The sequence below is a fragment of the Salvelinus namaycush genome, chromosome 12 (genome assembly GCF_016432855.1).
Source record: "Salvelinus namaycush isolate Seneca chromosome 12, SaNama_1.0, whole genome shotgun sequence".
NCBI lineage: Eukaryota > Metazoa > Chordata > Actinopteri > Salmoniformes > Salmonidae > Salvelinus > Salvelinus namaycush.
In genome coordinates, this window is record NC_052318.1 from 25,513,613 (window position 1) to 25,530,197 (window position 16,585).

The 16,585-nt window shown below is 45.1% G+C and overlaps 1 protein-coding gene across 1 annotated transcript in view; it reads left to right on the top strand.

Annotated features, from left to right (window-relative positions):
* LOC120057040 (protein KIBRA-like) overlaps window positions 1-16,585 on the top strand; it is a 34,694-nt gene that overhangs the window by 9,707 nt on the left and 8,402 nt on the right. Inside the window, exons 8-16 of the mRNA XM_039005412.1 lie at window positions 1,880-2,029; window positions 2,260-2,330; window positions 7,838-8,080; window positions 9,516-9,605; window positions 10,871-11,472; window positions 14,640-14,760; window positions 15,397-15,567; window positions 15,809-16,001; window positions 16,321-16,458. Coding sequence (XP_038861340.1) covers window positions 1,880-2,029; window positions 2,260-2,330; window positions 7,838-8,080; window positions 9,516-9,605; window positions 10,871-11,472; window positions 14,640-14,760; window positions 15,397-15,567; window positions 15,809-16,001; window positions 16,321-16,458 — 1,779 coding nt within the window. The remainder of the gene's footprint in view (window positions 1-1,879; window positions 2,030-2,259; window positions 2,331-7,837; window positions 8,081-9,515; window positions 9,606-10,870; window positions 11,473-14,639; window positions 14,761-15,396; window positions 15,568-15,808; window positions 16,002-16,320; window positions 16,459-16,585) is intronic.

The window sequence follows — 16,585 nt, forward strand, 5'->3', positions numbered from 1 at the left end:
TGAGCAATCTTTCAAATTATTAGGACTTTTAAACGCCTTAATCAGCGTGATAGCGGTGTATTTGATCCGCACGTGTTCTAGCACGAACTTCTTCCTTTTGCGCGACCGAAGTGATTTCAGAAGAACAAAGTGTGCATCTTCGAAATTGGTTTCACATATAAACACTACACTACATGACCTAAAGTATGTGGAAACCCCTTCAAATTAGTGGATTCTGTTATTTCAGCCACATCCCTTACTGACAAGTGTAAAAAGATCGAGCACACAGCCATGCAATCTCCATAGACAAACATTGTCAGTAGAATGGCCTGTACTGAAGAGCTCAGTGTTTTTCAATGTGGCATCGTCATAGGATGCCACCTTTCCAACAAGTCATTTGGTCAAATTTCTGCCCAGCTAGAGCTACCCTGGTCAACTGTAAGTGCTGTTATTGTGAAGTGGAAACGGCTAGGAGTGGGACATCAGAGTGCTGAAGCACAAAGCGTGTAAAAATCTTCTGTCCTCTGCAACACTCCCTACTGAGTTCCAAACTGCATCTGGAAGCAACGTCAGGACAATAACTTCGTCGGGAGCTTTGTGAAATGGGTTTCCATGCGAAATGCCAAGTGTCGGCTGGAATTGTGTAAAGCTCGCCGCCATTGGCCTCTGGAGCAGTGGAAACACGTTCTCTGAAGTGATTAATTACGTTTCACCATCTGCCAGTCCGACGGACAAATCTGGGTTTGGCGGATGCCAGGAGAACACTACCTGCCCGAAATGCATAGTGCCAACTGTAAAGTTTGGTGGAGGAGGAATAATGCTCTGGGGCTGTTTTTCATGCTTTGGGCTAGGCCCCTTAGTTCCAGTGAAGGGAAATCTAGACGATTCTGTGCTTCCAACTTTGTGGCAATAGTTTGGGGAAGGCCCTTTCCTGTTTCAGCATGACAGTACCCCTGTGCACAAAGCGAGGTACATAAAGAAATGGTTTGTCGAGATCTGTGTGGAAGAACATGACTGGCCTGCACAGAGCCCTGACCTCAACCCCATCAAACACCTTTGGGATGAAATGGAATTCCGACTGCGAGCCAGGCCTAATCGCCCAACATCAGTGCCCGACCTCACTATGCTTTTGTGGCTGTGTGGAAGCAAGTCCCCACAGCAATGTTCCAACATCTAGTGGAAAGCCTTCCCAGAAGAGTGGAGGCTGTTATGCAGCAAATGGGGGACCAACTACATATTCATGTCCATGATTTTGGATTGAGATGTTCGTCGAGCAGGTGTCCACATACTTCTGGCGATGACTCATTTAGCTCCCATTCCCCCCTTTATAGCAGAAGCCTGAAACAAGTTTCTAAAGACGGTTGACATCTAGTGGAAGCCTTAGGAAGTGCAACTTAACCCCATAGACCCTGTGTATTCGGTAGGCCAAGCTTTGCAAAACTACAAACCTCAGATTTCCCATTTTCCTGGTAGGATTTTTCTCAGGTTTTCGCCGGCCATATGTGTTCTGTTATACTCACAGACATCATTCAAACAGTTTTAGAATCTTCAGAGTGTTTTTCTTATCCAATACTACTAATAATATGCATATATTAGCATCTGGGACAGAGTAGCAGGCAGTTTACTCTGGGCACGCATTTCATGCAAAAGTGAAAATGCTGCCCCCTATCCCAAACAGGTTTTAAGACACTTTATGTTGGTGTTTCCTTTTTAGACAGAGACACAGGTAACTGCCTATCTCTGATGATGATATGTGTTATAGATTTAAACCATAGGATAGGAGCTTTGTGAATGTAAGACACACAGCAAAGGTCATAAAACATACTATGCGTGATTCCATTTTGATTTCACCATCTCTGATTTTGTTAAGCCTGTATGTGTTGGTCTCCTCTCCCTGTAGAAACTAGCGGTGCTTAAGGATGGCTTCCAGTTGGACTCAGTGGGTTCTCAGTCTGACCTGTGGGGCAGCAGCCCCTCCCTGGCCAACTCTGAGCTGTCCATCCCTCGCCTCTACTCCGAAGCCGGATCCCAGACCAACATACCTGCTGAGGTGAGCGGGGGGGTCTGTTCATTTGGCACGGAAGTTAATAGACTGAAATTGTGAGCGAATACCTGGACTTGTCCAATAGGAAATGCTTTGTTTTAATTTTCCGTCTCAAAATGTTTTCCTTTGGTGTGCCCTAATGAACAGGAACAAGGTTACAATGCACAGATACTGGTTGCGTCACTAATTGATCAGAATGTAGCTTTGTCACACACCTTGATTTTTGTTTGATATAGTTTGTGACCAACACCAACAACTTGGCAGAGAAGGTGCGACTGAGCCTGAAGTATGAAGAAGCAAATAGAAGGTAACTTGTGTAACCCAGATGACCCATTCCCATCATTCCCAACCCATCAGTCTATATATAAACTCAGCAAAAAAAGTAATGTCCTCTTACTGTCAACTGTGTTTATTTTCAGCAAACTTAACATGTGTAAATATTTGTATGAAAATAAGATTCAACAACTGAGACAAATGGAACAAGTTCCACAGACATGTGACTAACAGGAATGGAATAATGTGTCCCTGACCAAAGGGGGGGGGGGGTTAAATCAAAAGTAACAGTCAGTATCTGGTGTGGCCACCAGCTGCATTAACTTCTTATGGCTGCGATCCCGTTAACGAGATCGAAATGACAACAGCCAGTGAAAAGTGCAGGGCGTCAAATTCAAACAACAGAAATCTCATAATTAAAATTCCTCAAACATACAAGTATCTTATACCATTTTAAAGGTAATCTTGTTGTTAATCCCACCACAGTGTCCGAATTCAAAAAGGCTTTACAGCGAAAGCACCACAAACGATTATGTTAGGTCACCGCCAAGTCACAGAAAAACACAGCCATTTTTCCAGCCAACGACAGGAGTCACAAAAAGCAGAAATAGAGATAAAATTAATCACTAACCTTTGAGGATCTTCATCAGATGACAGTCATAGGACTTCATGTTACACAATACATGTATGTTTGTTTTGTTCGGTAAAGTTCATATTTATCTAAAAAAATCTCATTATACATTGGCACGTTATGTTCAGTAGTTCCAAAAACATCCGGTGATTTTGCAGAAAGCCACATCAATTTCCAGAAATACTCATAATAAACGTTGATCAAAGATACAAGTGTTATACATGGAATTTTAGATCCACTTCTTAATGCAACCGCTGTGTCAGATAAAAAATTTAAAAAAGCTTTACGGAAAAGCAAACCATGCAATAATCTGAGTACGGGGCTCAGAGCCCAAACAAGACAAAGATATCCGCCATATTGTGCAGTCAGAAATAACATTATAAACATTCACTTACTTTTGATGATCTTCATCAGAATGCACTCCCAGGAATCCCAGTTCCACAATAAGAGTTTGTTTTGTTCGATAATGTCCATCATTTATGTCCAAATAGCTACTTTTGTTAGCGCGTTTTGTGAACAAATCCAAAGTCACGAAGCGCGTTCACTAGGAGCAGACGAAATGTCAAAAAGTTCCGTTACAGTCCGTAGAAACATGTCAAACGATGTATAGAATCCACCTTTAGGATGTTTTTAACATGCATCTTCAATAATGTTCCAACCGGAGAATTCCTTTGTCTTCAGAAAAGCAAATGGAACAGAGCTCGCTCTCACATGAACGAGTTCAAAGCATTCTGCCAGACCTCTGACTCATACCCCTCTCATTTGGCCCCCCCCATCACAGTAGAAGCCTCAAACAAGTTTCTAAAGACGGTTGACATCTAGTGGAAGCCTTAGGAAGTGCAACATGACCAATATCCCACTGTATCTTCAGTAGGGGCTGAGTTAAATTGACCAACCTCAGAATTCCCACTTCCTGTTTGGATTTTTTCTCAGGTGTTTGCCTGCCATATGAGTTCTGTTATACTCACAGACATCATTCAAACAGTTTCAGAAACTTCAGAGTGTTTTCTATCCAAATATACTAATAATATTCATATATTAGCAACTGGGACTGAGGAGTAGGCAGTTTACTCTGGGGACCTTATTCATCCAAGCTACTCAATACTGCCCTCAGCCATAAGAAGTTAAGTACTGCAGTGCATCTCCTCCTCATGGACTGCACCAGATTTGCCAGTTCTTGCTGTGAGATGATACCCCACTTTTACACCAAGGCACCTGCAAGTTCCCAGACTTTTCTGGGTGGAATGGCCCTAGCCCTTACCCTCCGATCCAACAGGTCCCAGACGTGCTCAATGGGATTGAGATCCGGGCTCTTCGCTGGCCATGGCAGAACACTGACATCCCATCCCACATGAGGGAGGAGGATGTCTTCCCTGTAACGCATAGCGTTGAGATTGCCTGCAATGACAACAAGCTCAGTCCGATGATGCTGTGACACACCGCCCCCAGACCATGACGGACCCTCCACCTCCAAATCGTTCCCGCTCCAGAGTACAGGCCTCGGTGTAACGCTCATTCCTTCGACAATAAACGCAACCATCACCCCTGGTGAGACAAAACCGCGACTCGTCATTGAAGAGCACTTTTTGCCGGTCCTGACTGGTCCAGCGACGGTGGGTTTGTGCCCATAGGCGACGTTGTCGCCAGTGATGTCTGGTGAGGACCTGCCTTGCAACAGGCCTACAAGCCCTCAGTCCAGCCTCTCTCAGCCTATTGCGGACAGTCTGAGCATTGATGGAGGGATTGTGCGTTCCTGGTGTAACTCGGGCAGTTGTTGCCATCCTGTACCTGTCCCGCAGGTGTGATGTTCGGATGTACTGATCCTGTGCAGGTGTTGTTAGATGTAGTCTGCCACTGCGATGACGATCAGCTGTCCATCCTGTCTCCCTGTAGCGCTGTCTTAGGTGTCTCACAGTACGGACATTGCAATGTATTGCCCTGGCCACATCTGCAGTCCTCATGCCTCCTTGCAGCATGCCTAAGGCACGTTCACACAGATGAGCAGGTACCCTTTCTTTTTGTGTTTTTCAGAGTCAGTAGAAAGGCCTCTTTAGTGTCCTAAGTTTTCACAACTGTTTTTTAAATTTTTATTTCACCTTTATTTAACCAGGTAGGCTAGTTGAGAACAAGTTCTCATTTACAACTGCGACCTGGCCAAGATAAAGCAAAGCAGTGCGACACAAACAACAACACAGAGGTACACATGGAATTAACAAACATTCAGTCAATAACACAATAGAAAAGTCTATACAATGTGTGCAAATAAGGTAAGGCAATTAATAGGCCATAGTGTGGAAATAATTACAATTTAGCAATTAAACACTGGGGTGATAGATGTGCAGAAGATGAATGTGCAAGTAGAGATACTGGGGTGCAAAGGAGCAAAAAAAAAAATAACTGTATGGGGATGAAGTAGTTGGATGGGCTATTTACAGATAGGCTATGTGCAGTGATCTGTGAGCTGCTCTGACAGCTGGTGCTTAAAGTTAGTGAGGGAGATATAAGTCTCCAGCTTCAGTGATTTTTGTAATTCGTTCCAGTCATTGGCAGCAGAGAATTAGAAGGAAAGGCAGCCAAAGGAGGTGTTATGTTTGGGGATGACCAGTGAAATATACCTGCTGGAGCGCGTGCAACGGGTGGGTGCTGCTATGGTGACCAGTGAGCTGAGATAAGGTGGGGCTTTACCTAGCAAAGACTTATAGATGACCTGGAGCCAGTGGGTTTGGCAACGAATATGAAGCGAGGGCCAGCCAACGAGAGCATACAGGTCACAGTGGTAGGTAGTATATGGGGCTTTGGTAACGGATGGCACTGTGATGGACTGCATCAAATTTGCTGAGTAGAGTGTTGGAGGCTATTTTGTAAATGACATCGCCGAAATGAAGGATCGGTAGGATAGTCAGTTTTACGGGGGTATGTTTGGCAGCATGAGTGAAGGATGCTTTGTTGCGAAATAGGAAGCCGATTCTTGATTTCATTTTGGATTGGAGATGCTTAATGTGAGTCTGGAAGGAGAGTTTACAATCTAACCAGACATGCATTTAGTTTTACTTGCATTTAAGAGCAGTTGGAGGCCACAGAAGGAGAGTTTTATGGCGTTGAAGATCGTCTGGAAGTTTGTTAACACAGTGTCCAAGGAAGGGCCAGAAGTTTACAGAATGGTGTCGTCTGCGTAGAGGTGGATCAGAGAATCACCAGCAGCAAGAGCATTGATGTATACAGAGAAAAGAGTCGGCCCGAGAATTGAACCCTGTGGCATCCCCATAGAGACTGCCAGAGGTCCGGACAACAGGCCCTCCGATTTGACACACTGACCTCTATCAGAGAAGTAGTTGGTGAACCAGGCGAGGCAGTAATTTGAGAAACCAAGGCTGTTGAGTCTGCCGATAAGAATGTGGTGATTGACAGAGTCAAGCCTTGGCCAGGTCGATGAATACAGCTGCACAGTATTGTCTCTTATCGATGGGGGTTTTGATATCATTTAGGACCTTGACCGTGGCTGAGTTGCACCCATGACCCGCTCAGAAACCAGATGGCATAGAGGAGAAGGTACGGTGGGATTCGAAATGGTCGGTGATCTGTTTGGTAACTTGGCTTTCGAAGATTTTAGAAAGGCATGGTAGGATAGATATAGGTCTGTAACAGTTTGGGTCTAGAGTGTCTCCCCCTTTGAAGAGGGTGATGACCGCGGCAGCTTTCCAATCTTTAGGGATCTCAGATGATACGAAAGAAAGGTTGAACAGGTTAGTAATAAGGGTTGCAACAATTGTGGCGGATAATTTTAGAAAGAGAGGGTCCAGATTGTCTAGCCCAGCTGATTTGTAGGGATCCAGATTTTGCAGCTCTTTCAGAACATCAGCTATCTGGATTTGGGTGAAGGAGAAATGGGGGAGGCTTGGGCAAGTTGCTGTGGGGGGTGCAGAGCTGTTGACCAGGGTAGGGGTAGCCAGGTGGAAAGCATGGCCAGCCGTAGAAAAATGCTTATTGAAATTCTCAATTATTGTGGATTTATCAGTGGTAACAGTGTTTCCTTGCCTCAGTGCAGTGGGCAGCTGGGAGGAGGTGCTCTTATTCTCCATGGACTTTAGTGTCCCAGAACTTTTTGGAGTTTGTGCTACAGGATGCACATTTCTTTTTGAAAAAGCTAGCCTTTGCTTTCCTAACTGCCTGTGTATATTGGTTCGTAACTTCCCTGAAAAGTGTGACCTTAATTGCCTACCGTCTGTAAGCTGTTAGTGTCTTAAAGACCGTTCCACAGGTGCATGTTCATGAATTGTTTATGGTTCATTGAACAAGCATGGGAAACAGTGTTGAAACCCTGTGAAGTTATTTGGATTTTTACAAATTTTCTTTGAAAGACAGGGTCCTGAAAAAGGGACGTTTCTTTTTTTGCTGAGTTATATAAGTAACAAGTAATTAAAGAGCAGCAGTAAAATAACAATATCGAGACTATGTACAGTCAATGTGCGGGGGCACCGGTTAGTCGAGGTAATGTGTACATGTAGGTAGAGTTATTAAAGTGGCTATGCATAGATAATAACAGAGAGTAGCAGTGGTGTAAAAGAGGGAGCAGGGTAGGGGAGAAATGCAAATAGTGTGGGTAGCCATTTGATTAGCTCATGAGCCCTTATAATGACTTAGAAGCCTAATAAGTCATATGTCTTTTAAACCTTCCCTCCTCCACACAATTAAATAGAACTTAAGTAGCCTTACAAGAAGCCTTGGCTTGTGTGAGCCGGAACGGCTCTTAGGAGCCTGTTTCCTGTTTTTGTAGCATCAGGCAGCTTGATGTACAAGTACACCCCCTGGACTCAAGTCTATTGCAGGGCCTTAGAAAAGGAGAACATATAAATACAACATAATAGAACATTAAATATACACTCTCTATGCTCTCCTCCCTCCACCTCCAGGATTGCCACCATCGAGGTGCAGATAGCCAAGCTGGACAGTGAGGCGTGGCCAGGGCTGCTGGACCCAGAGCGTGACCGCCTCATCCTCATCAATGAGAAGGAGGAGCTACTCAAGGAGCTGCAATACATCAAGCCTTGCAAGAAAGTGCCTGATGACCAGGAGAAGATAGAGACACAGAAGAAAAGGCTTGAGAGAGACCTGCAGGCTGCCAGGGACAACCAGAGCAAGGCCCTGACTGAGAGGTGAGGGGAGAGGATTTATAGCTACTTGGCGGGGTGCAAAGTCGCTGCAAACATTGTGGGCAGCAAACACAAAATTGTTTAATTAGAACAGTGTGAGGCTAAATTGTTTGGGCAGTAAAGGTGGGGGAAACCTTGGTCAACATGGGGCTTACAGACATATTGAGTGATCATGGCCAGGGAAAGAGGGATAAATGAGAGAGGGAACAGAGCTGCACACCAGGAAAGCATCATGGTCACATACAATAATACAGGAGATGAAATTAGTCACTCTCTTCTCAGTGAACTTTTGCCACTTTTTGGAGTTCGTGTTCCATTAGTCAGCACCTCGCAAAAAGAGTGCATTTTTAAATTTGTTTTATACAGCACCTGTTAATGCTAGTGAGGGAACGGGTCAGCGGGGCTGTTGCGTGAAGGAGAGAGGAGGCCATTGGAACCCCGCTGGAACTAGGCTACAGTATATTCACTGACAGGGAATAGATAGGCAGAGCAAGGCCCACTGCCCTGCTGATAACAACCTACTCTACTGTACTTTAACTGCAGTGAAAAGACATGGTGTAAGTAATATGACTGTTACATAAACCCAGAAGGTCTACTCCCTGATGGGGACCTGGTGTTAGATGGGACCCCTTGGCTCTGGGCCTACAGAGAGCTAAACAAATAGTGTTCATTCTGGTTTCTAACTATGGAAAACACATTGACCTCTTGCAGGGTTCAATCAACATTACTGTCAACCAGGTTGAAAAGCACTGCACTCTGTTAACAAAATGTTAGTCTGTCAACCCTGTAAGAGTTAACTCCAAGACACAACACACGGTTGGTTACCTCTGCTCTTTTTGTTGTGTTGGATGCTTTGATCCGCATAGCCCTTTTTCATGACATTCCTGGTTCATGGTTGTGATTGGATCACAGACCATAGACATTGATAGTGTAGTGTAGAAGCCCCTCCCCCTAGCCTCTTACCTGGAACTAGCATTCTCTAAGGTCCATACTTAATGTTTAGTTGTTGGAAATCTGCACTCTGGATGAGGTAACCAAGGGGACTACACCAATTAGGCCTATTTTCGCTCTTTCTCTTCTATTTCTCTCTTACTTTCCCATATCCTCTTTCCTTCTCTAATTTTCTTTCACTCTCCCCCACTTATCTCTCTCTCCCATATGTAACCCAAGCATCACAAACAGGGGATGTAGGGTGGATGCAAAATAGCCTTTTTTAACAAGCTGGTTTAATATCTAAAGTCAGAAGTATCTGCTCGTTGAGGAAGAAAATAACCTTTAGCTCTTATAACTGTTTATAATTCTGTAATTATTTTGTTTGTAAGAACATTGTATTAAGATGTTGTAATTGTATGGTCATGTAGTTGATTGTTTCTTCTGCTTGCTACTACATTATCATTTTTTTTACCTAACATTTCTGGTGTTTTGTCTTTTCTATCAGATTGAGATTGCACTGTAAGAGGAACAAGCTGGTGAGAGAGCTGGAGGAGATGGTTCGCCTGGCCTCATCACTACACACTCAGCTCAAGAGGTACATTTACTCACCTAAACAACACATTCAGCAACTGTCACCCAGCTGTAACACAGCACTACCACGCTGCCAGTTCAGGAGGTACAATCACTTAAATGTATCGACTTCATGTAAACTCCTATTGCACAACTGAATGCGCATATTCCAAATGAAAAATGAATAAGAAGACCTTGGAGACATGGGCAACGTTTTAACTGTGGAGGGGTTGGCATTTTAGATTTACCTCACAACCCTGCCTGGTGCCTTGAGCCTACCCACAACCCTTTGAGGGGAAGGAGTGAAACTTCAATCCAGGGTCTTCAAAGGTCTACATTCACCTCATCTTAAACGAATGTCTTTCATTTATAGAGCTCCATAAATTCACATAAGATTCTAGACTACAGTATTTTATCTTCTGAGTGGCTCGTATGATTCATTCAGTTCTATGAGGGACTGTTGGTCTTAAAAGAGAATGAGAGAGGGATAGGACATTGCGAATTTAACCTTTACCCTAAAATCTTAAGATGTGTCCTATACCTATACTATACTGTTTTTGTAAAGTCAATTTGAATTTCAGCTCTGAAACAGGAGTGTGTTTCAAAAATGGACTCTGAAACTGAAGCTGTGTTTTATAAGATGTGAAGTCTCTGTAAGAGAGTCATATATGTATTAAAGCTTTTTTCAAAAGGTGCTCTTCATACTCTCGTTTAATCAAACAAATAACTTCAACAATAGTGTTAGTCTCTTTCTCTCTCTGTTTTTGTTCTTATCATGTATAATTCATCCTGTTTCTAGCTGATATACATCAAAGGGCTGAGATGCAGAGAAAAACTCCCATGTGTCTTTCCTAATGAGCTTGCCAAGCTTTAATTACTATGTTTTCTGTCGAGTAGACACTGCATTTGAAGTTACTGAGGGCCAAAAGATGGGTGAACAGAGGAGAACAAAATGAGGAAAATTTGGTTGGAGTACGCTCCTAGCTCTTCTAACACTGTGGTCCTCTCTCTCTCTCTCCCTCTCCCTTTATCCCCCGTCCACTCCGCTTTTCGCTCCCTCCTTTTTGCTGCCCCCAATTTTCTCTCTCTCGCTGCCCTCTTTCTGTATTGTTCTCTCCTCCTCCCCATCCTCTCCTCTGATTTTCTCTCTCCTCTCCATCTCCCCTCTCTATGCCTTCTTTCTGTCAAATTTTCTTTCCATCTTCCTCCTCATCCAACCCTCTCCTCTCTGCCCCTCCCTCCCTGCCTCTGCCTCTCTCTCCTCCCTCCTCCCCATCTCTCTTCCTGCAGTCTTTCGGCCAGCACACTGTCGTGTTCCTCAGGCAGCAGCCGTGGCTCTCTGACCTCCAGCCGGGGCTCTTTGGCCACAACGTCATCCCTGGGCTCCACCTCCTCCCTGAGCTTCACAGATATCTACCTGGAGCAGCCTGAGCTGAGAGACCCAGACTTCCAGAACAAATTGGACTCCCTACTGCAGGAGGGTGGCCCAGGGGTCAGCTACCGGCCCTCCAGCTCCATCACCACCATCCACGAACACGAGGTGGTCGCTGGGGGAGAGAGAGCGGGTGACAAGGGGGGTGTTGTCGGTGGGGGAGCAGAGGCCAGAACCAGGCTACAGGCGCTGAGACTATCAGAGACGCCAAGGTCGATCAGTTCACTGTCGCCGAGGTCTTCAATGTCGTCGCTCTCGCCGCCCTGCTCGCCGCTAGTCACGGACTCTATATTCCTCTCCGGGGAGAGGTTTGCGGGACCAGGGGGCCCAGGTGGGGGGCTGGACATGGAGCTGCATAGCAGGCTGACTGAGCTAGGGCTGGGGTTGGACAAGGAGGAGCAGCAGCACCCTGGAGGGGTGGAGCAGGATGCCAATACCATAGCTGGAGAGATGTTTAAAGGTAGTCACTTTCTGTCTATCTGATATTATTTAAGCTCTCTTTTAATGTCAGGAGAGCGACTGTATTACCTGCTACTGTAGACTTGTGTAGTGTTGGTGTATAGTGGACTGTATGGTCCTCATGTCCATTGTGAACCGTAAAGAATGAATATGTTTAAGATCCACACAAAACGCATTACAAGTCATAGAAATATCAGTGTCAGCAACACACTAAGATATGAACGTAAATATACACTGAGTGTACAGAACATGCTCTTTCCAAGACATAGACTGACCAGGTGAAAGCTACGATTCCTTATTAATGTCACCTATTAAATACACTTCAATCAGTGTAGATGAAGGGGAGGAGAAAAAATGAGTTTTAAGACTTGATAGTTGAGACATGGACTGTGTATGTGTGCCATTCAGAGGGTGAATGGGCAAGACAAGATTTAAGTGCCTTTGAACGGGGTATAGTAGTAAGTGCCAGGCGCACCAATTTGATTGTCAAGAACTGCAACTCAGCTGGGTTTTTCACACTCAACAGTTTCCCATGTGTATCAAGAACGGTCCACCACCCAAAGGACATCCAGCCAACTTGACACAACTGTGGGAAGCATTGGAGTCAACATCCCAGCATCCCTGTTGAATACTTTCGACACCTTGCAGAGTCCATGCCCCGACTAATTGAGACTTCTCTGAGGGCAAAAGGGGGTGCAACTCAATATTAGGAAGGTGTCCCTAATGTTTTGTACACTCAGTGTATATGGGTGTTTCAGTTTACGTCAGGGAGCAGGATATAGGTTTCCTGTAGTAGTAGATGTTTAGTTGCATAATGGCAAGCCTGCACAGTGTGACCTAGAGAGAGAGACAGGGCTGTATTAGGCTGCACTGTGTGACCCAGAGAGAGAGCTGTATTAGCCTGCACAGTGTGACCCAGAGAGAGAGACGGGGCTGTATTAGCCTGCACAGTGTGACCCAGAGAGAGAGACAGGGCTGTATTAGCCTGCACAGTGTGACCCAGAGAGAGAGACAGGGCTGTATTAGCCTGCACAGTGTGACCCAGAGAGAGAGCTGTATTAGCCTGCACAGTGTGACCCAGAGAGAGAGACAGGGCTGTGTTAGCCTGCACAGTGTGACCCAGAGAGAGAGAGCTGTATTAGCCTGCACAGTGTGACCCAGAGAGAGAGACAGGGCTGTATTAGCCTGCACAGTGTGACCCAGAGAGAGAGCTGTATTAGCAGGCGCTTGTGATGTAACGCACACCTCCATTCAAGACTAACTTTATTGGACTGAAAGGTCAGGCTTCGACCTCATCCACTGTAATACAGTGGGGCAAAAAAGTATTTAGTTAGCCACCAATTGTGCAAGTTCTCCCACTTAAAAAGATGAGAGAGGCCTGTAATTTTCATCCTAGGTACACTTCAACTATGACAGACAAAATGAGAAAAAAAATCCAGAAAATCACATTGTAGGATTTTTAATGAATTTATTTGCAAATTATGGTGGAAAATAAGTATTTGGTCAATAACAAAAGTTTATCTCAATACTTTGTTATATACCCTTTGTTGGCAATGACAGAGGTCAAACGTTTTCTGTAAGTCTTCACAAGGTTTTCACACACTGTTGCTGGTATTTTGGCCCATTCCTCCATGCAGATCTCCTCTAGAGCAGTGATGTTTTGGGGCTGTTGCTGGGAAACACGGACTTTCAACTCCCTCCAAAGATTTTCTATGGGGTTGAGATCTGGAGACTGGCTAGGCCACTCCAGGACCTTGAAATGCTTCTTACGAAGCCACTCCTTCGTTGCCCGGGCGGTGTGTTTGGGATCATTGTCATGCTGAAAGACCCAGCCACATTTCATCTTCAATGCCCTTGCTGATGGAAGGAGGTTTTCACTCAAAATCTCACTATACATGGCCCCATTCATTCTTTCCTTTACACGGATCAGTCGTCCTGGTCCCTTTGCAGAAAAACAGCCCCAAAGCATGATGTTTCCACCCCCATGCTTCACAGTAGGTATGGTGTTCTTTGGATGTAACTCAGCATTCTTTGTCCTCCAAACACGACGAGTTGAGTTTTTACCAAAAAGTTCTATTTTGGTTTCATCTGACCATATGACATTCTCCCAATCTTCTTCTGGATCATCCAAATGCTCTCTAGCAAACTTCAGACGGGCCTGGACATGTACTGGCTTAAGCAGGGGGACACGTCTGGCACTGCAGGATTTGAGTCCCTGGCGGCGTAGTGTGTTACTGATGGTAGGCTTTGTTACTTTGGTCCCAGCTCTCTGCAGGTCATTCACTAGGTCCCCCCGTGTGGTTCTGGGATTTTTGCTCACCGTTCTTGTGATCATTTTGACCCCACGGGGTGAGATCTTGCGTGGAGCCCCAGATCGAGGGAGATTATCAGTGGTCTTGTATGTCTTCCATTTCCTAATAATTGCTCCCACAGTTGATTTCTTCAAACCAAACTGCTTACCTATTGCAGATTCAGTCTTCCCAGCCTGGTGCAGGTCTACAATTTTGTTTCTGGTGTCCTTTGACAGCTCTTTGGTCTTGGCCATAGTGGAGTTTGGAGTGTGACTGTTTGAGGTAGTGGACAGGTGTCTTTTATACTGATAACAAGTTCAAACAGGTGCCATTAATACAGGTAACGAGTGGAGGACAGAGGAGCCTCTTAAAGAATAAGTTACAGGTCTGTGAGAGCCAGAAATCTTGCTTGTTTGTAGGTGACCAAATACTTATTTTCCACCATAATTTGCAAATAAATTCATTAAAATTCCTACAATGTGATTTTCTGGATTTTTTTCCTTCTCATTTTGTCTGTCATAGTTGAAGTGTACCTATGATGAAAATTATAGGCCTCTCTCATCTTTTTAAGTGGGAGAACTTGCACAATTGGTGGCTGACAATACTTTTTTGCCCCACTGTAGGTGTGGGTGTGCACCTCATGTGGAATTCAAGATTGCACCTGAAACCTGATTGCGAGTGGGGGCACACCGGGGTGAGGAGGGAGAGAGAGGGGGTTAAGTTACAGCCCACTGTTAACTGTATGGTTTACTCCAGCTATGCAACTCTGCACCGGTTCCCATGGCCGCCATGGGGGAAAGGTTGTGACAAGGTGTTTCTCTACACTCCTCTTGTCCTCCCTGTTTTCCTCTCCTCTTCCAACCCCCTCTTCCCCTAGATGCCATAGTGCACGCCAGAGGGACGGTGGGGGCGGGGCCTAAGAAGATGGGCGTGACGTCAGCAGTGTCTGATGAGTCGGTGGCGGGTGACAGCGGGGTGTACGAGCCCTCAGAGACGAGGTGGGTACTGTAGAAGGCCATTGGGTCACCTGGAGGAGAGGTGTCTACCTAATTGCTTTACTCTGGAGCAAGACTTAAGACCATGTTCAGTAGCCTGAACCTTCACGGATAGTAATGAAAGATGGTGCTTCATTAACACCCCTATCTGATCCACTTAGTATTGCACTAATGTTAGGAAGGCGTGCAGTATATACAGTAATTAAGGTCAAACACGATGTTGTATTTTTGGGGGGATTAGGTCAGGGTACCCAGTAACTTCTAGATGTGTATGTAAATGAAGTTATTCAGAAAGGTAGAACTCAAATTGGAGATGTATGATCTAATGGTTTATCTATTCATGTATCTATTACTATTAGAAAGAGACAAGCTGTCTGCAGTACTATGTTTTGTTTGAACTGTTTGACCCTAGAACCTGAGGGCCATAACTGATGGCAACATACATGTCCCTCTCATAACTTACTGTGGTGTTTGAAGTCTGGTAGCCAGATCTGTTCAGACTGATGTCCCCACTAGAATATCAGTGACATGACTTCAAATGGAAGGTTGGTGGCTAATGCACAAACCGGGTTTTGCTTCCTGGTACTGTATTTGATAGCAGCTTTGTGGATCTAACCCTGTATGTGTCACTTTTCCCAGGTCAGTCCTCCCTGCAGAGCTGCTGCTGGGCTATGAGGAGAGGGGAGGACCACTATGCTGTGCCCAGGTCAGACTGGGCCTGAAGTACGAGGTGAAAGACAAGCGCTTCACCGTGTTCGTCATGCAGCTCTCCAATTGCAGCGTCCTCGTACTGCCACCAGACCACAAAATGTATATAGCAAAGTTGCCATTTCTCTTTGCTTTAGGAGTGAATGACTGTCATTACTTGGTTATTTGAAACACCTTTTCAATGACTGTGTGCATATGCTGTGTGTAGATGTCTTTGTTCCCACTTCTCATCAATTAGGTTTGTTTGTATTGAAAGTACTGTATGTTTCTTCTGTCCTCAACTGTACACACATCTGTGTGTACATTGTCTTGAGGTGTTTAACTGTGTGTGTCTCCTCCATAGATACATCCGTGTGGCGGTGCTCCCGTGCTCAGAGTCCACCTGCTGCCTCTTCCGGACGCGCGGCTCTCTCCCCCAGGACATTGTGGAGGTCAACGAAGTCTTCAGTGTCCAGATGGCCCACAATGCCCTGCGGCAGAAGACCCTGAGGGTGGACATATGCCACACCAGCCTGTCCGGCCGTGAGGAGTGTCTTGTGAGTGTAACGACTGTCGCTGGTCTGTCACTCATCTCTCAATTCAGCATCAACATAACAGTCCACACCCAGACAGTGCAAACACTTGTATGTGGTGTATTTGCTAAGTATACATTGAAATTCCAATGTATACCTTTTAGCTTTCCATTGTGTTGTCAATGAGTCATATAACAGTGGTTTATTGCTGTTAGTGGATAAGAGCTTTTTGTCCTTCCTAACACTCCGTACTGTCTCAAGCATGAAGTCGGTTACAACAGTGTGTAACATCGTTCAGTAGACTGCTTTTTAACTCTTGTACTGCTTCCTGTCCTATGGGCAGGCTGGTGCTCAGATAAGCCTGGCTGATGTCAACACCTCTGGGGAGAGATGTGTCAAGAGCTACAACCTCCTCAGCTACTCCTTCATGCCCCAGATCAATAACAAGGACAAGACTGGGACGGCTCTGCAGTTTGAAAGGGTAACATAGACATTCATTCATCATCTATAGCAATGGCCTGCATTTCAAAAGGAAATTGATCTGTTAAGGTGAATCTGTATGGAAGTGTTATGAATGTGTAAACATACTGTATGTAATGAATGCATGT